At 45.3% G+C, this 20,080-nt stretch overlaps 1 protein-coding gene across 2 annotated transcripts in view; it reads right to left on the bottom strand.

The window, feature by feature from the left end:
- Positions 1 to 4,238: 4,238 nt before the first annotated feature.
- The window catches only part of TBC1D9 (TBC1 domain family member 9), a 168,285-nt gene continuing 152,443 nt past the window's right edge, over positions 4,239 to 20,080 (bottom strand). For both annotated transcript variants that reach the window (XM_006144638.2, XM_006144637.2), the window contains exons 16-21: positions 15,964 to 16,204; positions 11,902 to 11,967; positions 10,734 to 10,820; positions 6,901 to 6,975; positions 6,704 to 6,807; positions 4,239 to 5,060 (exon numbers count right to left, since the gene is read on the bottom strand). In XM_006144638.2, coding sequence (XP_006144700.1) covers positions 4,338 to 5,060; positions 6,704 to 6,807; positions 6,901 to 6,975; positions 10,734 to 10,820; positions 11,902 to 11,967; positions 15,964 to 16,204 — 1,296 coding nt within the window. In that variant the 3' untranslated portion in view covers positions 4,239 to 4,337. The remainder of the gene's footprint in view (positions 5,061 to 6,703; positions 6,808 to 6,900; positions 6,976 to 10,733; positions 10,821 to 11,901; positions 11,968 to 15,963; positions 16,205 to 20,080) is intronic.

The raw sequence follows: 20,080 nt of genomic DNA on the forward strand, positions 1-20,080 counted from the left end.
AGGAACCGAACCCGTGGTCTTCCCCATGGATTCAACATCGCCTGAGCAGCTGAACTGCCATGGAGCACTAAATCAGCCATGAGGTAACATTTCTAATAGAGCAGGGGATGGAAAAATCAATGGGAATCCAGGAAATTGAGGTTAGAGTATTTGCTAGGTTCTCTCTAAAGGTGCTGGAGTTCCCTGAGGGATAGGAAAAGCTGGGACACAGAGGGAAATCTGTGAGCCAGACGCTAAAATATTTAGAGACCAACAGAAAAGACTCAGGAGAATCTGGGATGCTGGACAGATGCGGCAGAAGAGGGACACGCATTCTTTGACACATCCCTCATTGAGACATAGGATCTGTCTCCCCTGTCCAAGCCTGACTGGCCTGGGCCTGCTCTGACCACTACTGAGAGGTGGACATAGTGGACGTGGCTCAATACTGAGGCCAGGCCCAGGAAGTGAGAACAGAGGGGAATCCCCCAGCTCTCGCGGAAGCACTGCCTGCCTAACGGCTCTGCCTACTTTCGTGGCTGTCTTTTATTGAGTAAAATCTACACAACAGGCAAAGGCATTTATTCCGTTTCATGTTGCCTTTGCATTCAGAAGTAAAGCGTTCAATATATACTAAGTGTACAGTGTTTTCTCAAGACTGCCCGAAGTACATAGAAACATTTTGTCTTGCAGCTATAAAGAAGGTCATTGCCAAGGGTCTTTGGTGGAAATCTTTCCATGGGACTTATAAAGGTTCTTAATGACTATATATGTGTGTGTGTACGTGTGTGTGTACGTGTGTGTGTATAAAAAACACACACACACACATATATATGTACCAATTGGGTTGTTAGGAAAATCATGATGCATTTTTGCATAAAAAACATAGAAAAACACATCATTGACTTTTCTGACAACCTAATATAGTGTGTGTGTGTATACTCTCTATACACACATATATTTGTGTATACGTATGTTTAAGAAACTTTCTAGGGGTGTGTGTGTGTGTGTGTGTAAAACTCTGTATAGGGGCCAGCAGATGGCGTGGAGTTTCCATCGCTGCACTCCCACATAGCTGACCGCGGTTCGAGTCCTGGACCTGGTGACTTGAGACTCAGGCTGGGCGCATGTGCGTTATGTGTCCAAGCTCCCAGGAGGAGAACTTGTGGCATGGCCAACCTCCAGGAGGGTGATTTTTCACTTTTCCTCTCACTGTCTCTGTCTCTCTGGTGAGTGCACATACCTTAAGGTAAAATTCTCACAGAAAAAAAAAATATATGCTTGGGCTTTCTCAAACTGTCTACAGCCTAACCCGGTCTGTCCAGTGTGGGCTACACAGCACAGTTATCCACACCACTGTGCGGATCACAGAGCAGCATCTCAAGCTGGACAGCTGAGCAAGCCCGGTTTGATTCATTCGAATGTGAGTTTTGTCTGCCTCCCCGAGGGTGACTCTCCTGGGAGGAACAGATGCCTGTCCTGGGAAAGCTCAGTGCAGGGCAGAGGTCAGGGTAGGAGCTGCTCTGCAGGGTCATTTAGGAAAGTGCTGCCAACCACCCCTCTGACCCGCTTGGCCGCTTGGCCGAGTAAGCACTGCAGCTCCAATTTCACAGCCGGAAACAAGCGTGCTGAGGTTAAGGACCCAAGAACTCTACTCAAGGTCACGGCGGGTACCATGGAGCCAGAGCGGTCCTGCACGTCTGTCAGCTCCAAAGGGATCCTCCTCTCGCTGCTCAAAATTCAAAGTTAGGATAGAGAATTCTCAGCAGTAAGAGACGTGGGCTTTCTAAGGGACTTGCTGTTCAGCCACAGCCTTCCTCAGTAATGGAAAATTCCGGCTCCTCTCACTTATCCGGGGCTTTATGTGCACCCTACTGCCTTGCTGACGCCATCTTGGTTCTGACAAGGTAGAGTGAGAGCATGAGATTTCATGATTATTTCTTGAGGCGTATCTTAAGGCATATTTAGTGACTTAAAAGATAAACACATGGAATAATAAGTAATAACCTTAGAGCCAAATCAAATAAATGACTACTTACTTGATTAAATACAAATCAAGCTGTCTTACAGTCTACTAATGAGAACTAAATGGAGAAATTTTCAGTCACTAGGTAGTGAGAATTATGCACTGTAAATATTTTACATTACACAGATGCTAACAATCCTCTTCCTTATTATTGTTATTATTATTTAATCAATTAATTTTTTAGAAGTTTTTGCGTTAGGGCATGTGTGCTTGCCAGGGAGAGAGAGAGAGACAGAGCCAGGGAGAAGAAAAGTGAGAAATCACCCCCCAGAAGGGATGGCCACACTGCAGTCCTTTCTCCTCTATTCTCCTCTCGGGATCTTGGGCACGCATGCACATGCATCAGCATGGTTTTTAAGCCACCAGGTCTAGGATTCAAACTATGGTTAGCCACGTGGGAGTCCAGCGACGTAACTGCTACACCATCTGCTGGCACCTCTTGTTCCTTATTTTAATATTATAATCATTGATAAGCCACAAAATGTATGTATCTCAAAATATTTGCCTGTAAAATTTCCTTTAGTCAAAATAGTTGCTTAATAACATTTTCCCTGCAAGGCTGTCAAAGGGATAACGTTATTGCCATAGGCAGGAACTCAAGCACACAGATAACAAGCCATACTGAGCATCTGACGTACTTTATTGGTTCACATTAATCCTATTTGAGGTTAACACTACTTCATTTGACAGTTTAAAAATCATTCTGTAAACAAAATAAAAAACAGCAGCAACAGCTACCATAAGGGAACAATGTAGACTAAAATAAGAAATGTACTGGAAGGACTATTCTAAACAAGCAAAGGAAATGTGATTGATGATTATAAATTCAACAAGACCAAAAACCCTCCCAACATCTGTAGGAAACAAAACCAGAGAAGCAACAAAACCGAAGCAGGAATTCAAAGTGCAGGTGTGCTAGTTTTCATTGCCACATCCATTCCGGAAATAGATAGAGCGTACTATTCTTTTATATAAAGTGACAAGTTCTGTTGGAAAACATTCAGGTACGTTTTCTTGCAGAATTTCTTTTTTTTTCAGTTTACATTATCGCTACGTACATTGATTTAATGAGAAGATGGTCAAAGGTGATACATGGTAGAATTTCTTGAATCTACGCAGAGTATGGAAATGGTAAAGTTTATTGTTGTATTTTTATTTTATTTTTTTGCCTTATTTGCATTGAATCACAAGAAGCTGAAAATCAGATATCAGAAGTATCAGTACTGGTACTCGTTCAAGAAAATAATAAAACAAAATGAAAACTAAAAAAAAAAAAAAAAAAACAAAACACCTATCCTGAGGCCTCTGTCATCTTAGTTGCCACTTTCAGAAGCTCCGTAACGAAAGACCGTATTTTTTCAGAGTTCTGGCCTGCCCATAAAATCATCAGAACAATGTTTAAGGTGAAATTGGCCAGGCATTAATAAACGTCCAGATTGATCAAATATACTGCTCGTCCGGCATGATGTTTACATCAATGATGCTTTCATAATGGTTTAGCGTCCCAAACGTTTCCCCTTGAAGAGGAATATCGGCTAAGGATGAATTTTGAAGAGACTTTTATGAAATAGATTTCAAGTCTTAGAAAATATGTTCAGTATATCCTAACGTGGTACAGGGCTTGCCTCAACTGCCAGGGCCTTTCCTGTCTAAGCATAGTCTTGTCTTCACGCCATTTCATTTTCCTCACTGCTTAAGTTTCATCAAAAAAGCCTAGACTAGGGACCAGCAGTTAGCATAATGGCTATGTCGCTGGACTCCCGTGTAGTCGACCACGGTTCGAGTCCCGTACCCAGTGGCTTGAACTCGCGCTGGGCGCCTGTGTGTGCATGCCCAGGATCTCGGGAGGAGACTAGAGGAGAAGGGGTTGCGGTGTGGCCATCCCCCCTGAGGGGTGATGTCTCGCTTTCTGTCTCTCTGTCTCTTTCTGTCTTTCTGATAAGTGCACGCCCCATAGCAAAAAAAGCCTTGACTGCACGAACGACTGCTGCCTTACTGAGCATGAAACGGCACTACTTTTTCAACCATGTCTACAGCTCCACGGCAAGGTTACTAAGTTATCATACACACGGATTATGGACAGACTCATCTTCTCTTGGAATTCACGGAATAAACTGTATTCTGGTAAAATCCCCGTCCCCGTGGTAAGAGTGTACGGAACCTACATTGAGGTGTTTAAATATTTCTCCAACAGTTTTCATCGTATTACATTATGAAAACACTAGGCTTCAAGCCGGGTACTAATAAATATTTAATTTAAAAGAAAGGAAATCTCAACACAGGAGAACATAAAAAAGTCCCTCCCCTACCCCTCCCCAGAGAAGGCGCCGGGTCAGCCAGACATGGCGGAGATTTCGTAGTCGCTGGCCGAGGTCAGCGGCTTGCCCATCATGCGGATGTTCTTTGCACTGGTAATCCTGGCCATCATGCACGCGGGCTTGTCAAAGTACTTCACCAGGGCGGGCTCCGTGAGCAGGGAGGCCAGGAACTGCTCGAAGGTGATGGCCCAGTCCCGGTCCAGGCTGGTGCTCCGGGGCAGCGTGCCTGTGCCCTGGCCACTGCGCACCAGGACCGTGTCCTCCCCAATGTCCTCGCAGTGCAACTTCTCCTCCTCGTGGGAGCAGGCGCTCAGCACCGAGTAGGAGGACATGGAGCTGTCGTCCTTGGTGTCGTCGTCGGAGATCAGCATGGAGGAGCAGGCCCCATTGTCCCGGGGCGAGGAGTCCTCCAGCTTAATGTCCTCCATCTGTCCTCCCAGGGAGTGTTCCTCGTTGTCAGCTGTCAGGCTGGCTGGGAGGGGCTCAACAGCCTCCACCCCGTAAGGCTGGCTGGGCCCTTTCTTAGGGAAGAGCACGCCTGAGATGCCCTGGTGGCAGGACGGCCCGCTGCCCATGGTCCCGCCCTCCTTGGTGGGCTGGGGGATGAAGAGCTTGCCCACTTCTCCGATCTCCAGCAGGAGGCTGGTCACCGCCGCCGTGGCATGATACAGCTCCTGTTCATTGGGGTCCTCACTGAACATGTTGTACATGGTCTTACACAGCTCGATGAACTGCCCCTGGAAAGTGAATCGAAAAACTTGAACATGGGAAGCCTGGGGGAAGCAGAGAGGCAGGACCCAAGGGGACTAGGTGCCATGAAAAGGTGATTCCTGGGGGCCAGCGGATGGTGTAGCAGTTGCAGGGCTAGACCTCCCACATGGCTGACCATGGTTAGAGTCCCAGAACCTGAGGCTTGAAACTCATACCAGGTGCATGTGCATGCGTGCCCAAGATCCTGGGAGGAGAATGGAGAAGGGATTGTAGTCTCATTTTCCTTCTCACTGTCGCTGTCTCTCTTTCTCTCCAGTGAGTACTCATGCTCTAAGGCAAAAACCTCTAAAAAAACAAAAAAGATGGCTCCTGAAGAGCCCCAGGAAGTCCTATTTGTGAGATGGATAGACTTGCTATTTAAAGTCTCTTTAGTGATGCTTCCATTTCTTAGTCTGAAAATGTTTAAACATCCATGAAAATATTGATAGGAGGACTGAAATAATAAACCCTCAAGTACTCACCACCTACAGTCATGAATGACTGTGTGTATATTTGCCTCATTAACTTTTTAAAATGATTTTTTCCTTGTTGAAGTATTGTAAGGAAATACCAGACTTATCTCTATTTTTAAAATTATCAAAGGGTACAAGTGCTCGCCAAAAAAAGCCAAAGACAGAGAGAGGGAGAGAGGGAAAAAGCACCCTTGATGAGGCATGGTCATGCTGCAATCCCTTCTCCTCCTTTCTCCGTACTGTTGGGATTTTGAGCACACACACGCATGCACCCAGGGACTATATCTGACCCCTGTTGAGGGCAATGTGGAATCCAGCTCCCCTAACCATCAGGCAGTGGGGCCAGTTCAGCTCATTTCTTCTTGTCTGCATGCTTTAGAATGCACTCAGCTTTTCCAAGGGTACTTCCAATCCCTTTCCCATGACAAAGCCCTCATCTCACTGGACAGAAGTAATGCTTTCTCTCCACGCATGTGGCTTCTCTGTTTCTGTTCTAAACCTTTGCATTTTTGTTCTGTGTCATAATTATTTATATTGTTTGTCTCCCTCTTTACATGTCAACTCTTTAAGGACAATGTGTGTCAGACATCTTAGCTGAGCACTGCGAGCAGGTGTTGACTTTTTGAGTATCTGAGGATATGTTTAATGACCAGGATGAGATCCATGTACTTGTACAAAATTAAATAGTTTATGGTTCATGTTTTCTCTGAGGAGGTCATTTTCTCACAATCAAGCATAATTTTGATATATTAACAAACATGTATGGGAACAGCAGGTGGTATAGTGGTTAAGGTGTTGGACTCCCACATGGCTACACAGTTCGAGTCCTGGACCCAGCAGCTTGAAACTTAGACTGGGTGTGTGTGCATGCATGCCCCAAATCCCAAGAGGAGAATGGAAGAAAAGGGATTGTGGTGTGGCCATCCCTCCTGGGGGGGTGATTTCTCACTTTCTATCTGTCTCTATCTCTCTGCTATGTGCACATGTCCTATAGCAAAAATCTCTCTCAAAGAAAATCCAAAAAGTAGATCCAAACTACCTAGTTAAGTACCCCAAGTTACCATTATCTTAGAGGGACACTCATTCTATATTTATCTATGACTGGACCAAAGAGCATCGAGGTTTGAAATGAATGAACTGAACCGTCAGCCACTTACCTGATTCAACTTAGGTAAATCTTTTGCATTCTTTGACTTAGATTTATTTTCTGGAGTCCAGAGTCTCAAATAATTACGATTTTCTTGAGAATTTGCCCGCTTCCCTAGAACACAAATGTCAAAAAAGTGTTTTCACAAGTCAAGAAACAAGCATTGAAGCAACAGGAAGGTAAACCCAAAGAAGACAACATCCATACCTTTGTCTGGCTTCAGACTCACTGTAACAAAGCCATCATCGGCACTCTGCTTGTTTCTGCTATCCAACCCAACAACTACCAAGAAATAGTCAGAAGAAAAAAGTAGGAGAATGTTATTAAACCTTAGATAGAGCATCTGCAGTATAAAAGAAAAGAACCAAAGGGCTGACTAACTTAGCTAATAAAACGAAACAAAATGAGCACATCCAGTTGAGTCTGAATTTCAAAGAGTGATATTTGTGTGGTATAAGTATATCCCTCATAGTGCACAGGATATACTTATAACTAAGCAAATTTTTTAAAATCTGAAATGAGGACTTTATCAAATGTCTCATATTTTATCTATTATATTTCTGGTGAAGGACTCCCCCAGAATACTTTCCCACAGCTTGGGTTCAGTGTGCAATCAAAAATTGAAACGATGCCTCACAGTCTTCCATACTTAAAAAACGGCAGGGCTGGGACCAGACGGTGGTGCAGGGGTAAAAGACAATGTTCTGTGAGACTGACTCACATGAGAAGGGTCCAGGTTCGTGTCCAGAGACCTCCCTGCAAACACCAGTACACATGTGCCCATGATCCAGGGCTGACAGAAGCTGGGGGTGGATCATGCTTGAAGCCTGCTGGGGATGCTCTCTATTTCTCTTGTTCTCTCCCTTCCTTCCTTCTTTCTTCTCTCTCACTTTAGAAATAAATAAACTTAATGGGACCAGCAGTTAGCGTAATGGCTACATCGCTGGATTCCCATGTGGTCAACTGTGGTTCGGGTCCCGGACCCGGTGGCTTAAAACTCACGCCAGGTGCATGTGTGGGCGTACCCAAGATCTTGAGAGGAGAAAGGAAAAGAGAGTGCGGCGTGACCATCCCCCCTGAGGGGTGATTTCTCGCTTTCTGTCTCTCTGTCTCTCACTATCTGGCAAGCGCACACGCCCCATAGCAAAAAAATAAATAAAAAGAAATAAACTTAAAAAATGGCAGGTCTTGCCCCAGTGAATGTTGATTTCTCTTCCCTCTCTTTATATCATCTTAACTTTGGATATATGAGTTGTTTTTCTTCCAGTCCCTTCAAAAAAATCAAGAACTAATTTTTTTCAAGGACATTGAAATCATGTTGATAGAAGCAAGAAAAAAAGAGTTATTTTTTGCTGAAGTGTTATATGCTATAACTTCTTTCTGATTCATTATTGGGCACTTCAAAACACGATCTTTAAGGAAAACACAACTGTTTTCTTTCTTCTTAAAACAGAGTATTGCTGGGACCAGCAGACGGTCTAATGGTTACGTTGCTGGACTTCCACATGGCCAAATACTGTTCAAGTCCTGGATCCAGTGGCTCGAAACTTAAGCTGGGTGTATGGGTGTGCATGCCCAAGATTCAGAAAGAAGAATGGAGAAGAAGGGCTTGCAGTGTGGCCATCCCCTCTCGGGGTGGGGGGGTGATTTCTTGCTTTCTGTCTGTCTCTCTAGCAAGCACACATGCCCTATAGCAAAACATCTCTAAAACAAACAAAAATCCAACTAGTGTACTGCAGGGAACCTAGGATTCAAGAGAGGAATGCACCTCCTCAGAGTCCCAGTTGGTCAGTCAGCTGTAAGAGTGTATAGTCGACTACCCAAAATGGGGCCAGTGTGCCAGACACGAGACCTGTACTGTATGTGGGGTGAAATTAATCTCAGCGCTTGTCCGGCAGAATGAGGACAATGTACTATATGTTACTGTGAATTTTCTCTCTTCTTTGTGTTGAAAATGATTTAAGAAACAAGAAGATATTTAAAAAATAGTTAAAGTATGGGGAGCTCATGCAGTAGAATAAAAAAATATATATATATATTTGCTATAGGGAGAGACAGAGAGACAGAAAGTGAGAAATTGGCCACGTGGGGGGGTGGCCACTCCACAGTCCCTTCTCTTTCATTTTCCTCAGGATTTTGGACACTCATGTGTCTGGCATGAGTTTCAAGCTGCGAGGTCTGGGACTGGAACTGCGGTCGACTACATGGGAGTCCAGCGACATAGCCATTACACTAACTGCTGGTCCTGATTTTGCGTTTTCTGTCTCTGTCTCTCCGGCGAGCTCATGTGCATGATAGCAAAAATCTCTCTGAAAAAAAAATTAATATGCCAAGAACCCAGAGGCAATCTATGTTTACTTTTTGACTTTGGTGAAGTGGTCAAGCTGCTCTAGTGAGACATTAGAAGGTAAATAATTTACTGTTTTAGCAAGCTCACAGAGGTTGTTAGATTCATACATGTCAGTGTGTGACCTACTATATAAATCTGGAATGAGTTGGAGCATGACCGTGGAGACCTAACATTCACATGGAGCAGGAGTTGGCCAGATTTTACTGTAAAGGACCAGACATGAAGGATCAAATGCTTTGCAGCCTGTGTAGTTGGCCTTGCTTCACTGTTCACTCCCTGCCCTGCAGCATGAGCACAGGCTCAGACAACACAGAGGTGCTAAGCTGGACTGTGTTCCTGTATCACTTTCTTTATAGGCTGTAAAGTTTAAATTGCATATGTTTTCCATGTGGCAGAAAACAGTGATTTATTTTTGATTTTTAAAAATCACTTTAAAATGTAAAAGCCTTTCTTAGTTCACAGGTTGTATAAAATAGGTCAGTGGGCCGGAGTTGGCCCAGGGATGGTGGTTTGCCAGTTCATTATAGAGCAGAGATAGCTATAAGACAGAACTTTCTGATAAAACACCAGGACCCCATTCTGGATAGCTGCAGAGTAACAGGATAATAATCATTCTTATTTTTAAATTTTTATTTTCCAGAGGGCATGTGTGCTTGCCGGAGAGAAAGAGAGGCAAGGAGAGAGGGAGAAGGAGCAAGCACTCACCAATGGGTGTGGCCATGCCACAATCCTTTCTCTATCATCCTCCCTCTTTCTGGGATTGCAGGCACATGCACACAGATGCCCAACATGCTTTTTAAGACACCAGAGCTGGGAATAAAACTGAGCAGTTAGCCATGTGGGATTCAGCTCCTTTAGCCGCTAGGCCATAGAGCCAACCCAACGGGATGACTGACATTTTTAATGAGCCTGACTAAAGCAAAGAGAGAGAAGCATAGTACACATCTTTTCTAAGCCAGTGGGATGCATTATACATGGGCCCCTCAGTGGGCTAAAGTGCCTACTTCCTGAAAGCTGCCCAACCTCAAACATTCAAAGGAGAGCCAGCACGTGGTGTGGTGGTTAAGGCACTGGATTCCATATGGTCAACTGTGTAGTGTGAGTCCTGAGCCTGGGGCTTGAAAAACATCCTGGGGGTGCATGTATACATGCCCAAAATCCTGAGAGAACAGTAGAAGAGAAGGGATTATGGCATGGTCATCCCCTTGGGGTGTGATTTCTCACTTTCTCTCTCTGTCTCTCTCTGGCAAGCACATGTGCCCTTTGGCACAAATCTATCATCAAATCAAAAGAAAAGTATCAGGTCATGGAAAAGTCATGACACATTTCTTACAACTCGATATTAGCCAACTGTATTCAAATGCTTCTCTAACTTACTGGCTTTGAAAGCATGTCTTCTAGTAATAAAGGGTTCTGTGGAAAACATGTAGAAGCTTTATTTATTTTTTTCTTTTCAAAGTTTTTTTTTTAAGAATTATTTTACTTAACTTTATTTATTTATTTTATTTATTTTAAATTTTGAGTAGAGAGGGACAGAGTGATAGAACGAGAGAGGAAGAGAAAGTGAGGAAGCAAGCTGCCAGGCCCAGGACTCAAACTGTGGTTGGCCATGTGGGAGACCAGTGCCCTTAACCACCATGCCACCTGCCGACACCAATACGGAGGAGTTTGGAGGAGAGAAGTCACTTACCATGTGTACATTCTGGGGTGATATCTTCAAAGAAGTACTGAGTCGCTTCGAAAGCAGAATCTGGCTCATCTTGATCAGAGGATGGCTCTAGAGGGAGGAAGAGACATAGTTCTCATTTCAGTAGGGCCATGCCTCTGTGAAACCGTGCTTTAATTGTTAGAGAAGATGACACGAGGGAGGATGAGCGGCTAAAGACACAAAGGTGTATCGGGGGGTCACATCATGGGGTGGGGGACTGGAATGCCTGAGAGCTCTAGGTCAATGGGAGGGTCACTCCGTCCATAACACCATTTCTCTTTTAACAACCACACGCACACCTAAGTGTTCCTGCATATTTTCCTCTCTACGGACAATTTCCCAAATTCAGTGGGAAAAATGCTTTAATGAGTCGTATTTTAGGCAAGCGTAGCTATAAAGATAATTCCTGGGCCACCAGGTGGCATAGTGGTTATAGTGTTGGATCCCACATGGCCAACTCTGCAGCTCAAATCCTGGACCCTGCAGCTTTAAAAACATGGGCGCATGTGTGTGCATGCCCCAAATCCTGAGAGGAGGATGGAGGAGAAGAAATTACAGCATGGTCATACCCCCAGAGAGCGGCTGATTTCTCACTTTCTCTCTCTCTGTGTCTCTCTCTAGGAAGTGGATGCACCCTATGGCAAAAACTTAAAAAAATAAAAACTAAAAAATTAGAAAGATAATTTCCAAATCTATACTTTTACCTTATCTATATCCTTACTATCAATCTGTTAAGTATCTGCTAGATATGTCCCAGGTCATGGCTGACCTTGTTTAAAACTGAAAACCTCGCCATCTTCGCTGCATGCTCCTATCAATGTTAAACCTGCCCCTAGACCCAGACTCTGGGTCCCTGCATTCATTTTCTCTCTTATGAACCTCATATCCCATGGGTTACCAAATGCTATTTTTCTTTCCCTTGCAGATGGCCGTTCCTTGCTGTTACTGCAGCTTCTATTGCAGACAGGGGACTGTCCACAAAATCAAGATTCAGGGACTCACGTAAAATAGTCACCACTGTGTTTGTGCTTAGTGAAAGTGATGAATTTGTGTATCAGAAAGAGGTAAAAAGGTTACACATCAGAAAGGGAGTCCGAAGGCTCCATGTTGTGGTTTCACATACGTGTGCTGCTCCGTGTGGCTCACTCACCAGGCAAGACGTGCATTTTGTACAGGAGTTTGAGCTTCTCTGTGAGGTCCCCATGGCAGGCAGCACCTGGAAGTCACGTAAGGACAATGTGAAATGCACAGTGTGTGTTAGTAATCCCCAGTCCTAACGCTTCCCTGAAAAGTCTACTTCACACAAATTGGAACCAAGACATTGTGTGACAAAAGGCCTGGTCACAACAGATTTGGATTAAGAACTGTGGAACCGGGGACCAGCAGTTAGCGTAATGGCTATGTCGCTGGACTCCTATGAAGTTGGCCACGGTTCAAGTCCCAGACCTGGTGGCTTAAACTTGCACCAGGCGTGTATGTGTGTGTGCACAAGATCCTGAGAGGAGAATGGAAGAGAAGAGATTGTGGCATGGCCATTCCCCCTGGGGAAGTGATTTCTCGCTTTCTCTCTCTCTCTCTCTCTCTCTGTCTTTCTGGCGAGTGCACGCGCACTATAGCAAAAACCTCTCCAAAAGAAAAAAAAAAAGAAAGAAGAAAAAAAAAAAGAACTGTGGAACTGGAGTCAGCAGTTGGCATAGTGGTTACATTGCTGGACTTCCTCATGGCCAACTGTGGTTTGAGTCCCAGACCTGGATGCTTGAAAATCATGCTGGGTTGGTGTGTGTGCGTGTGTGCCCAAGACCCCAGGAGAATGTAGGAGAAGGGGTTGCAGTGTTGCCATCCTCCCTGGGAGTTATTTCTCATTTTCCCTCTCACTGTCTCTCTCTTTCTCTCCCCAGGGAGAACATACACCCTATGTCAAACAAAAACAAAACAAAACAAACTGTGGAACCAAGATAACTGGGTTCAAATCCTTTGTACTGTGTTAACTTCTCTGTATCCCTGTTTTCCATCTATAAGGTGAGATGATAACAAAAGATTCCACCCAAGATCCTGACATGAGGACTTGAAGTGTGAAGACTGCGTGTGTTCATGAATGTGGAGCACTGAGGTTCGTGCCTGGCCCATCATAAACTAGGGCTATGAATGAGAAGGCTCGTGTGACTGGGCCTGGAGGCTCTTAGTAACTACCAGCGTGTCAAAAATAATCTCAAAATACGTGGGTGATTGCTTCAAATTTCCCTATTTTTGAAGACATTTTAGTTGCTTTTAAGTTCTCCTAAATGTTTCTTCATTCTAATCGATTCCAACCTATCTGCCATTACACCATAGCTTCAATCAAAAGAATCTCATTACATTTTTCTCTACAGTCCCTATTAAGTCCTGGGATTAGAAAACCTTTTGTAAATATATCTTCTCAGGGCACCTAGTTAAAGATAAATTCAATTTGGGAGCCAGCAGGTGACGTGATGGTTAAGGGCACTGGACTCCCGCATGGCTGACCATGGTTCGAGTCCTAGACCTGGCAGCTTGCTTTCTCACTTTCTTTCTCTCTCTCTCTTTGTCCTTCTCTGATCAAATTAAAATAAGTAAATAAATAAATAAAGTTAAGTAAAATAAATCATAAAAAAGATAAATCTAATTTTGAAAAAGAAGAGAAATTGCAGAATTTGGGCTGAAAGGGACTCCAGGGGCTTTCCTGTCAGCCCTTCCCCTCCGCGTAGGCTCGCTCCCCACACAGCCGCCGTGTAGGGGGATCAAACGCCCGCCTGAACTTTCTCAGACACGGCCAGCAGTGTCCCGTCCTACCGGTGCGTTTTCTAAATACTGGAAGTTCTATAAATTTCACTTTAGTCGAAGGATTCTCAACCTATAGTTCAACATCCACAAATCCCATAAGATGCAATTTTGCGTAAATGAGCCTATATCATTTACGGGGTAGAAAATGTCTATAGTCTTTATCAGACCACAAACACTTCATGACTCAAAAGTGGTTTAGAATGACTTCTTGTCCCCTTATTCTACTATTTTTTTTTTTTTTTGAGAGATTTTCACTGTAGGGCGCGTGCGCTCGCCAGACAGACAGAGGGAGACATAGAGACAGAAAGTGAGAAATCACCCCCCAGGGGGGATGGTCACGCTGCAATCCCTTCTCCTCCATTCTCCTCTCGGGATCTTGGGCACGCACGCACACGCGCCCGGCGTGAGTTTTAAGCCACCGGGTCCGGGACACGAACCGCGGTCGACTACGTGGGAGTCCAGCGACATAGCCATTACGCTAACTGCTGGTTCCCCTATTTTTTTTTTTTCCTTAGGTTTGTGCTATAGATGTGTGCACTCACCGGTGAGAAACAGAAGCAAAGAGAGGCAAAGCCAAGAATCACCACCGGGGGCATGGCCATGCCATAGTCTGTTCTCCCCCAGTCTCCTCTTGGGATTTGGGGCATGCATTCACACATGCCCAGTGTGATTTTCAAGTCACCGTGACTGGGACTTGAACCTCAGTTGGCCAGGTGGGAGTTCAGCATATTAATCACTCTGCCACCTGCTGGCTCTTCCTACTCTTTAAAGCCAAACAGAATAGGTCTATTACCTCTTTATACCAAGTTCCTTCAGGCTTGAAGCACAGCTCTCTTGTCCCTCTCCAGCTTATCTTTTCAGGGGGTTTATTTTCCCAGGTTACACATGCCCGAAGTTTTCAGCTTTTTCATATTACGTGGTTTACATGCACTTCCTTGTTTTTGTTTTCATACCTACCTTTTGTGTTCATTTCTCAACCAATACCCTCTGGACAGAGTTCCGGAAACCTCTTAGCCATTTCAGACAATAGTGGCAATGTTCTGGACTTTTCTATAAGGTGTAGCCTAAGTCTGCATTCAACACTTCACACTCTTACCTGGAGTTTCGGATTAACCACACAGTAAACTCAAGATGTCTGCACATTGACAAATCGTATTGATCATGAGGATAATGATAAGGGTTGTTGGAAAAGTTATGACACATTTTTTCTACGTAAAATTATGTAAAAATGTGTCATGACTTTTTCGACAACCTAACGGCTATTCTTGACCACTCAGCCCATGTTGACAGCTCCGAATCAACTAGCGTTCGTGCATTATTTCTCTGACATCTCATGATAGTGCTATGAGGTGGGCGCAATTACTACTCCTCCTGTATGGGTGAGACAAGTCGGGCTTACTTCTGCTCAGTCGTTTGTTCAAGGTTAGAAACAGCAAGTGGCAGGCCTGCGATCTGAACGGGAGTCTGCTTGACTCCAGACCCCAGGTAGGAAACTGTTAGTACACTACTCTATGTGGAGACACTGAAGCCATATCCTTTACAATGATCTCTTTAAATTAAGGCTTCGGATTTATCCCTATCCATTTTGTTTAACCAATTGTTTTCTCTATCATGATTCTCCAAATACTGCTTTTCCTGTTTAATGCACTGGCTCGCTCTCCCACCCTCGTGTTGCCCACTCACTAGGTACGTCTGCCTTCTCTCCCTCGTGGCCCAACTGGCTGCCTGAATCCAGTGGAGGCGGATGAATCATAATTATAGTGACGATAATAGCAACCCTTTTAAAAAAAGGTTTTTGTCATAGGGTGCATCATCGCTCACCAGAGAGACAGTGAGAGGGAAAGTGAGAGATCACCCCCCCTGAGGGGCAGGGATAGCCATGCTGTAATCTCATTTCTTCCATTCTCCCCCAGGAGTTGGGGGCAGGCACGCACATGCACCCAGCATGATTTTCAAGCCACCAGGTCTGGGACTTGAACTACAGTTGACCATGTGGGAATCCAGTGCCTGCTGGAATCCACCTGCTGGTCCCATGAGAACGTATTTTCACCTCATGTTGAAGGCTAGCAAACTGTATGAGGGGACTTCAAAAAGCTTGAGAAAAAAAATGAAATGAAAATATGAATTTTCTTCTTTGGTTTAAAGATAAATATTGAAATCCAGGCATAGTTTTTCACAATACTCATTTTCCATGAACTGTTTGAGGGCCCACTGTAGAAGGCATTGATTTAGTAATATATCCGCATAATATATCTGTAACTAAAAACAAGTTTTAGAGTTAGTTTGCAAACCTTCACGTGTGACCTCTGCTCTCTAGAGGCAGGGATGTGACCCTGAGGATAGCACCAAGTGACACCAGGACCCTTCCTGGTTGTCCCCTGTCCCAAAGCAGGCAATAACATCACGTCCTTACTTAGCCCCGAGACAAACTCCCGGAAGTTAATCAGAGAGTCTCCATTTTCATCCAACAGCTGGAACAAGCGCGAGGCCAGCACGTCCGAGTGAGTGCCGCACGCCCAGGGGAAGAGGAGCGCGAACATGCCCTTGAACTGCTCGAAGTCGATGCGGTACTGCTCCAGGTAAGGCAGGCTGGGGTCGTGCCGGTCCAGCGCATTGCTGCTCCCGCCCCAGTAGCAGCTGGTTAGGTGCTCAGCCTGGAAAACACATGGCGGGGGGACTGCTGGGCACTCTACATCACTGCAAATACCAGGAGGAGAAGGCCCACCCTCAGGTCAGGAAAAGGCTGCAGGTCACCCACCCCGTGTGTACCCCCGGGGGCAGCGCTGTCTCAGGGACCCTGCAGTCTTCCTCTGGTTCTACATGTGTCTCCACCTGGCCAGCTCCCACCAATCCATGCCAACAACTGCTGCACTTACCTCCTGGCACAAAAGATCGGGTCAATTAGCTGACAGAGGTGGAAAAATAAAGCCATCTTCTTTTATTCTCCTCCCTCACTCAAACATTTTAGAAATAATTCCCATAAAAAGGGAAGAAAGGGGCTGGCCCCATAGCGCAATGGTGGCTATGCATTGGGAGATGAGCCTCATGGTTTCAATCTTACCCTCGGAGACTTGAAAAACATGCAAGGTGCAGACACATGAGTGCCCCAAATGCTGACGGGATGCAGCATTGGAGGAAAAAGGATTGTGATTAGGGAATCTCTCTCTCTCTCTCTAGCTAATGGGCATGCCCTCTGGCAACTGAAGAGAAAGAGAGAGACAGAGAGAGCAAGAGAAATTTACCTTAAGTAAAGAAACTAGAATTTTAACCTGAAGAGGATCTGGAATTTAGGCAACGTGACCGCTTTGTTTCCTAGGTGAGGATGGTTAAGTGGTTCATGTAACTGTCAACTATCCAGTTAGGTAAAGCGGGATCATGATGAAATCTCGAGTTTCTTAAATCCTACATCCATGTTCTAGGTATGGCACACAACCCCTGCTTCCCTGGTCACCAAAACACATACGAATCACCACAGTCACACGGGAGTCAATCTACAAGTGCATGGTTGTCCGATTTCACACGTCTGCAAATAGCTTGAGAAAAATGACTGTAGTAAGAAACACTGGGGAACCAGCAGATGGCATAATGGTTATGTTGCTGGACTCCCACGTAGTTGACTGTGGTTTGAGTACCAGACCCAGCGGTTTAAAACTCAAGTTGGGTGTGTGAGCATGCATGCCCAAAATCTCAAGAGGAGAATAGAGGAGAAGAGAATGACTGTGGCATGGCCATACCCCCTCGGGGGGTGATTTCTCACTTTGTGTCTCTTTGTCTCTCTCTCTCTCAAGTGCACATACCCTATAGCAAAAATCTCTCTCAGAAAAAAGAAAAAAAAGAAGAGCCTCTAGGTTAGAAAAGAGAGGAGTGATCTGGCTCTAGCAAAGAGCTTCCTGTTTCTGTCCTTGGAAACAAGGCAGCCTCTTTTTTCATGAGATCGACTGTGGTAGAAACATCTGCCCATCCTAGGAAGACTATGAACATAAAGCATGCAAAGAAAGGTCTGGAAAAACACCCCTACACCACCACAGGCATTCAGACTTAGTTTTAGTGGCAAGAAGGGAATGAAAAAGAGGACTTTATTTCTTCTTTATTCTCTGGTGTATTGTCTGAGTATTTCACTGCATGCATATATGAATACTGCAGTACAAAAAAACCCAAAAAAACAAAACAGCTTTAAAACATCTTTTGGGCTAGCAGGGTGGTGCAGTGGTTAAGGCACTGGACTCCAACATGGCCCACCATGGTTGAATTCTGGACCTGGTGGCTTGAAACTCAGGCCAGGTATGTGTGCGTGTGTGCCCCAAAGTCCTGGAGAAGAATGGAGGGTAGGGAACCAGCAGTTAGCATAATGGCTATGTCGCTGGACTCCCACGTGGTCGATCGTGGTTCGCGTCCCGGACCCGGTGGCTTAAAACTCACGCTGGGCGTGTGTGCGTGCGTGCCCAAGATCCCGAGAGGAGAATGGAGGAGAAGGGATTGTGGCGTGACCATCCCCCCTGGGGGGTGATTTCTCACTTTCTGTCTCTATGTCTCTCTCTGTCTGTCTGGCGAGCGCACGCGCCCTATAGTGAAAACTTCTCCAAAAAAAAAAAAAAAAAAGAATGGAGGGGAAGGGATTGTGTTATGGGCCATCCCCCCTGGAGGGTGACTTCTTGCTTTCCCTCTCACTATCTCTGGTGAACACATGAGTCCTATGGCAAAAGCATTAAAAAACAAAACAAAACAAAAACAAAAACAACCCAGATCTTTTGCCTTTTTTTCCCTAGGGATTTTGCAAAGGAAGGAGTCATTGTGTTTAGTACTTCGATTTTGCTCTCAGGAATAGAACACCAAGAAGACCACTGTCTGTCTCACAGCTGACTACTGGAGATTGTAGCGGATGGTACAGAGGGGTGGAAGAAGGACACAGAGGAGGAAGATGTGGAGAACGGATGTGCCGCTTCTCTGCAACACAGTGTTGGAGCAGTTGATAGCAAAGTGAAATGCGTGCTGGGAGCCACGTGCTGATTGTGGGTTTGAAACCCCAGGTCAGCCTGAAAACATATCGTGTGCCCTGAGGTGCCCAAGATCTCATGATGAGCTGGAGGGGTAGGGTAGAGGTGGGGATTGTGGCATGAGACCTTCAAGGGTGCTTTTCTCCCTTCCCTGCGTGTGAATGTGTGCATGCATTCTTTCTTTCTTTCTTTCTTTCTTTTTTTTTGTAGAGGTTTTTGCCTTAGGGTGTGTGCACTCCCTGGACAGAAACAGTGAAACAGAAAGTGAGAAATCACCCCTCAGGAGAATGGCCATGGCCACAATCCCTTCTCTTCCCAGATCTTGAGTATGCATGCACATGTGCCCAGCCTGAGCTTCAAGCCACCAGGTCTGGAACTCGAACTGCAATTAGTCATATGGAAGTCCAGCAACATAACCACTGCATGTGCTGGTCCCAGCATGCACTCTTTTTTTTTGAAATAGAGATTTTTGCTATAGGGCATGTGTACTCAACAGAGAGACAGAAAGTGGGAAATCACCCCTCCATTCTCCTCTCTGAATTTTGAACACACACACACACACACGCACACAAAATCAAAAGAACAAAGAAAGCTGCAGCAAAGCCCCGAGAATACCTTGGCCTGTATTCCTGGCAGCAAGGTGGGGAGGGAGACGGACGCTAGGGACAGGACGGTGCTGGTGACACATCCTGAGCTGCATCACTTGTTGAAGCTCATCCCAAGCATCTGCCCTCACTGGGCACACACCTTCTTCTGTGCCAGGACCAAACATGGGTGCAGGCACTTTCCCAGTGCTACAACCATCAGGAGAAAACAAGCCAGACAAAGCATGTCCCTGTTCCTAAGGGAGAACCCACGGACCACCATTTAGGGCTGGAACCCAGAGATAGAAAAAGGACTGACCGGGAAATAGAAACTAGGGCGAGGAGAACCCAAGCCCCATTGTCCACCACATCTGCCCCAGGTGCAGCCTTTCACCTTTCTCCCCCAAACCCAAGCAGTTTGTCCCTCAGGAGGGAAACCGTTCCAGTCCTCCGTGTCCATGGGAAAGCCCTGGAAATGGCCTTTGAAAGACTGAAATGTCAAGCAGGGCACCTGGCGCACAGTGACGGCACAAGATGTGTGAAAATGATTTAAACCAGTAGAGTGTTCCAAAGGGTCCATAACAGAAGTTTTACCTTGGATTCTCATAGGAGAGATTGCTTCCCACCCCTGACATCAACCAATGGCCTCGGGGGTCTTTCCGGGAATGCTCTGAAGACCTGAGGAGTTTGTGTTTGCTGATACACCCTTTGGCAGGGAGGGTTTGTTTGTTTTTCTCATTACCAGAGTGCTCAAGTCAGAGAGAGGGGGAAGAACCCTGTGGTGGTGCAGTTGCACTGCAATCCCTTCTCCTTCTCCTCCACTTCTCCATCCCATCAGGATAATCCCTGTGCATGCTCTTGGGTGTTTTTAAGTTTTTTGTTTTTTTAAGAGGTTTTTTTTTTTTTTTTTTTTTTTTTTTTTTTTTTTTTTTTTTTGGTTTGGGGTGCCTCT

Source organism: Tupaia chinensis, unplaced genomic scaffold (genome assembly GCF_000334495.1).
Source record: "Tupaia chinensis unplaced genomic scaffold, TupChi_1.0 Scaffold000127_2, whole genome shotgun sequence".
Lineage (NCBI taxonomy): Eukaryota > Metazoa > Chordata > Mammalia > Scandentia > Tupaiidae > Tupaia > Tupaia belangeri.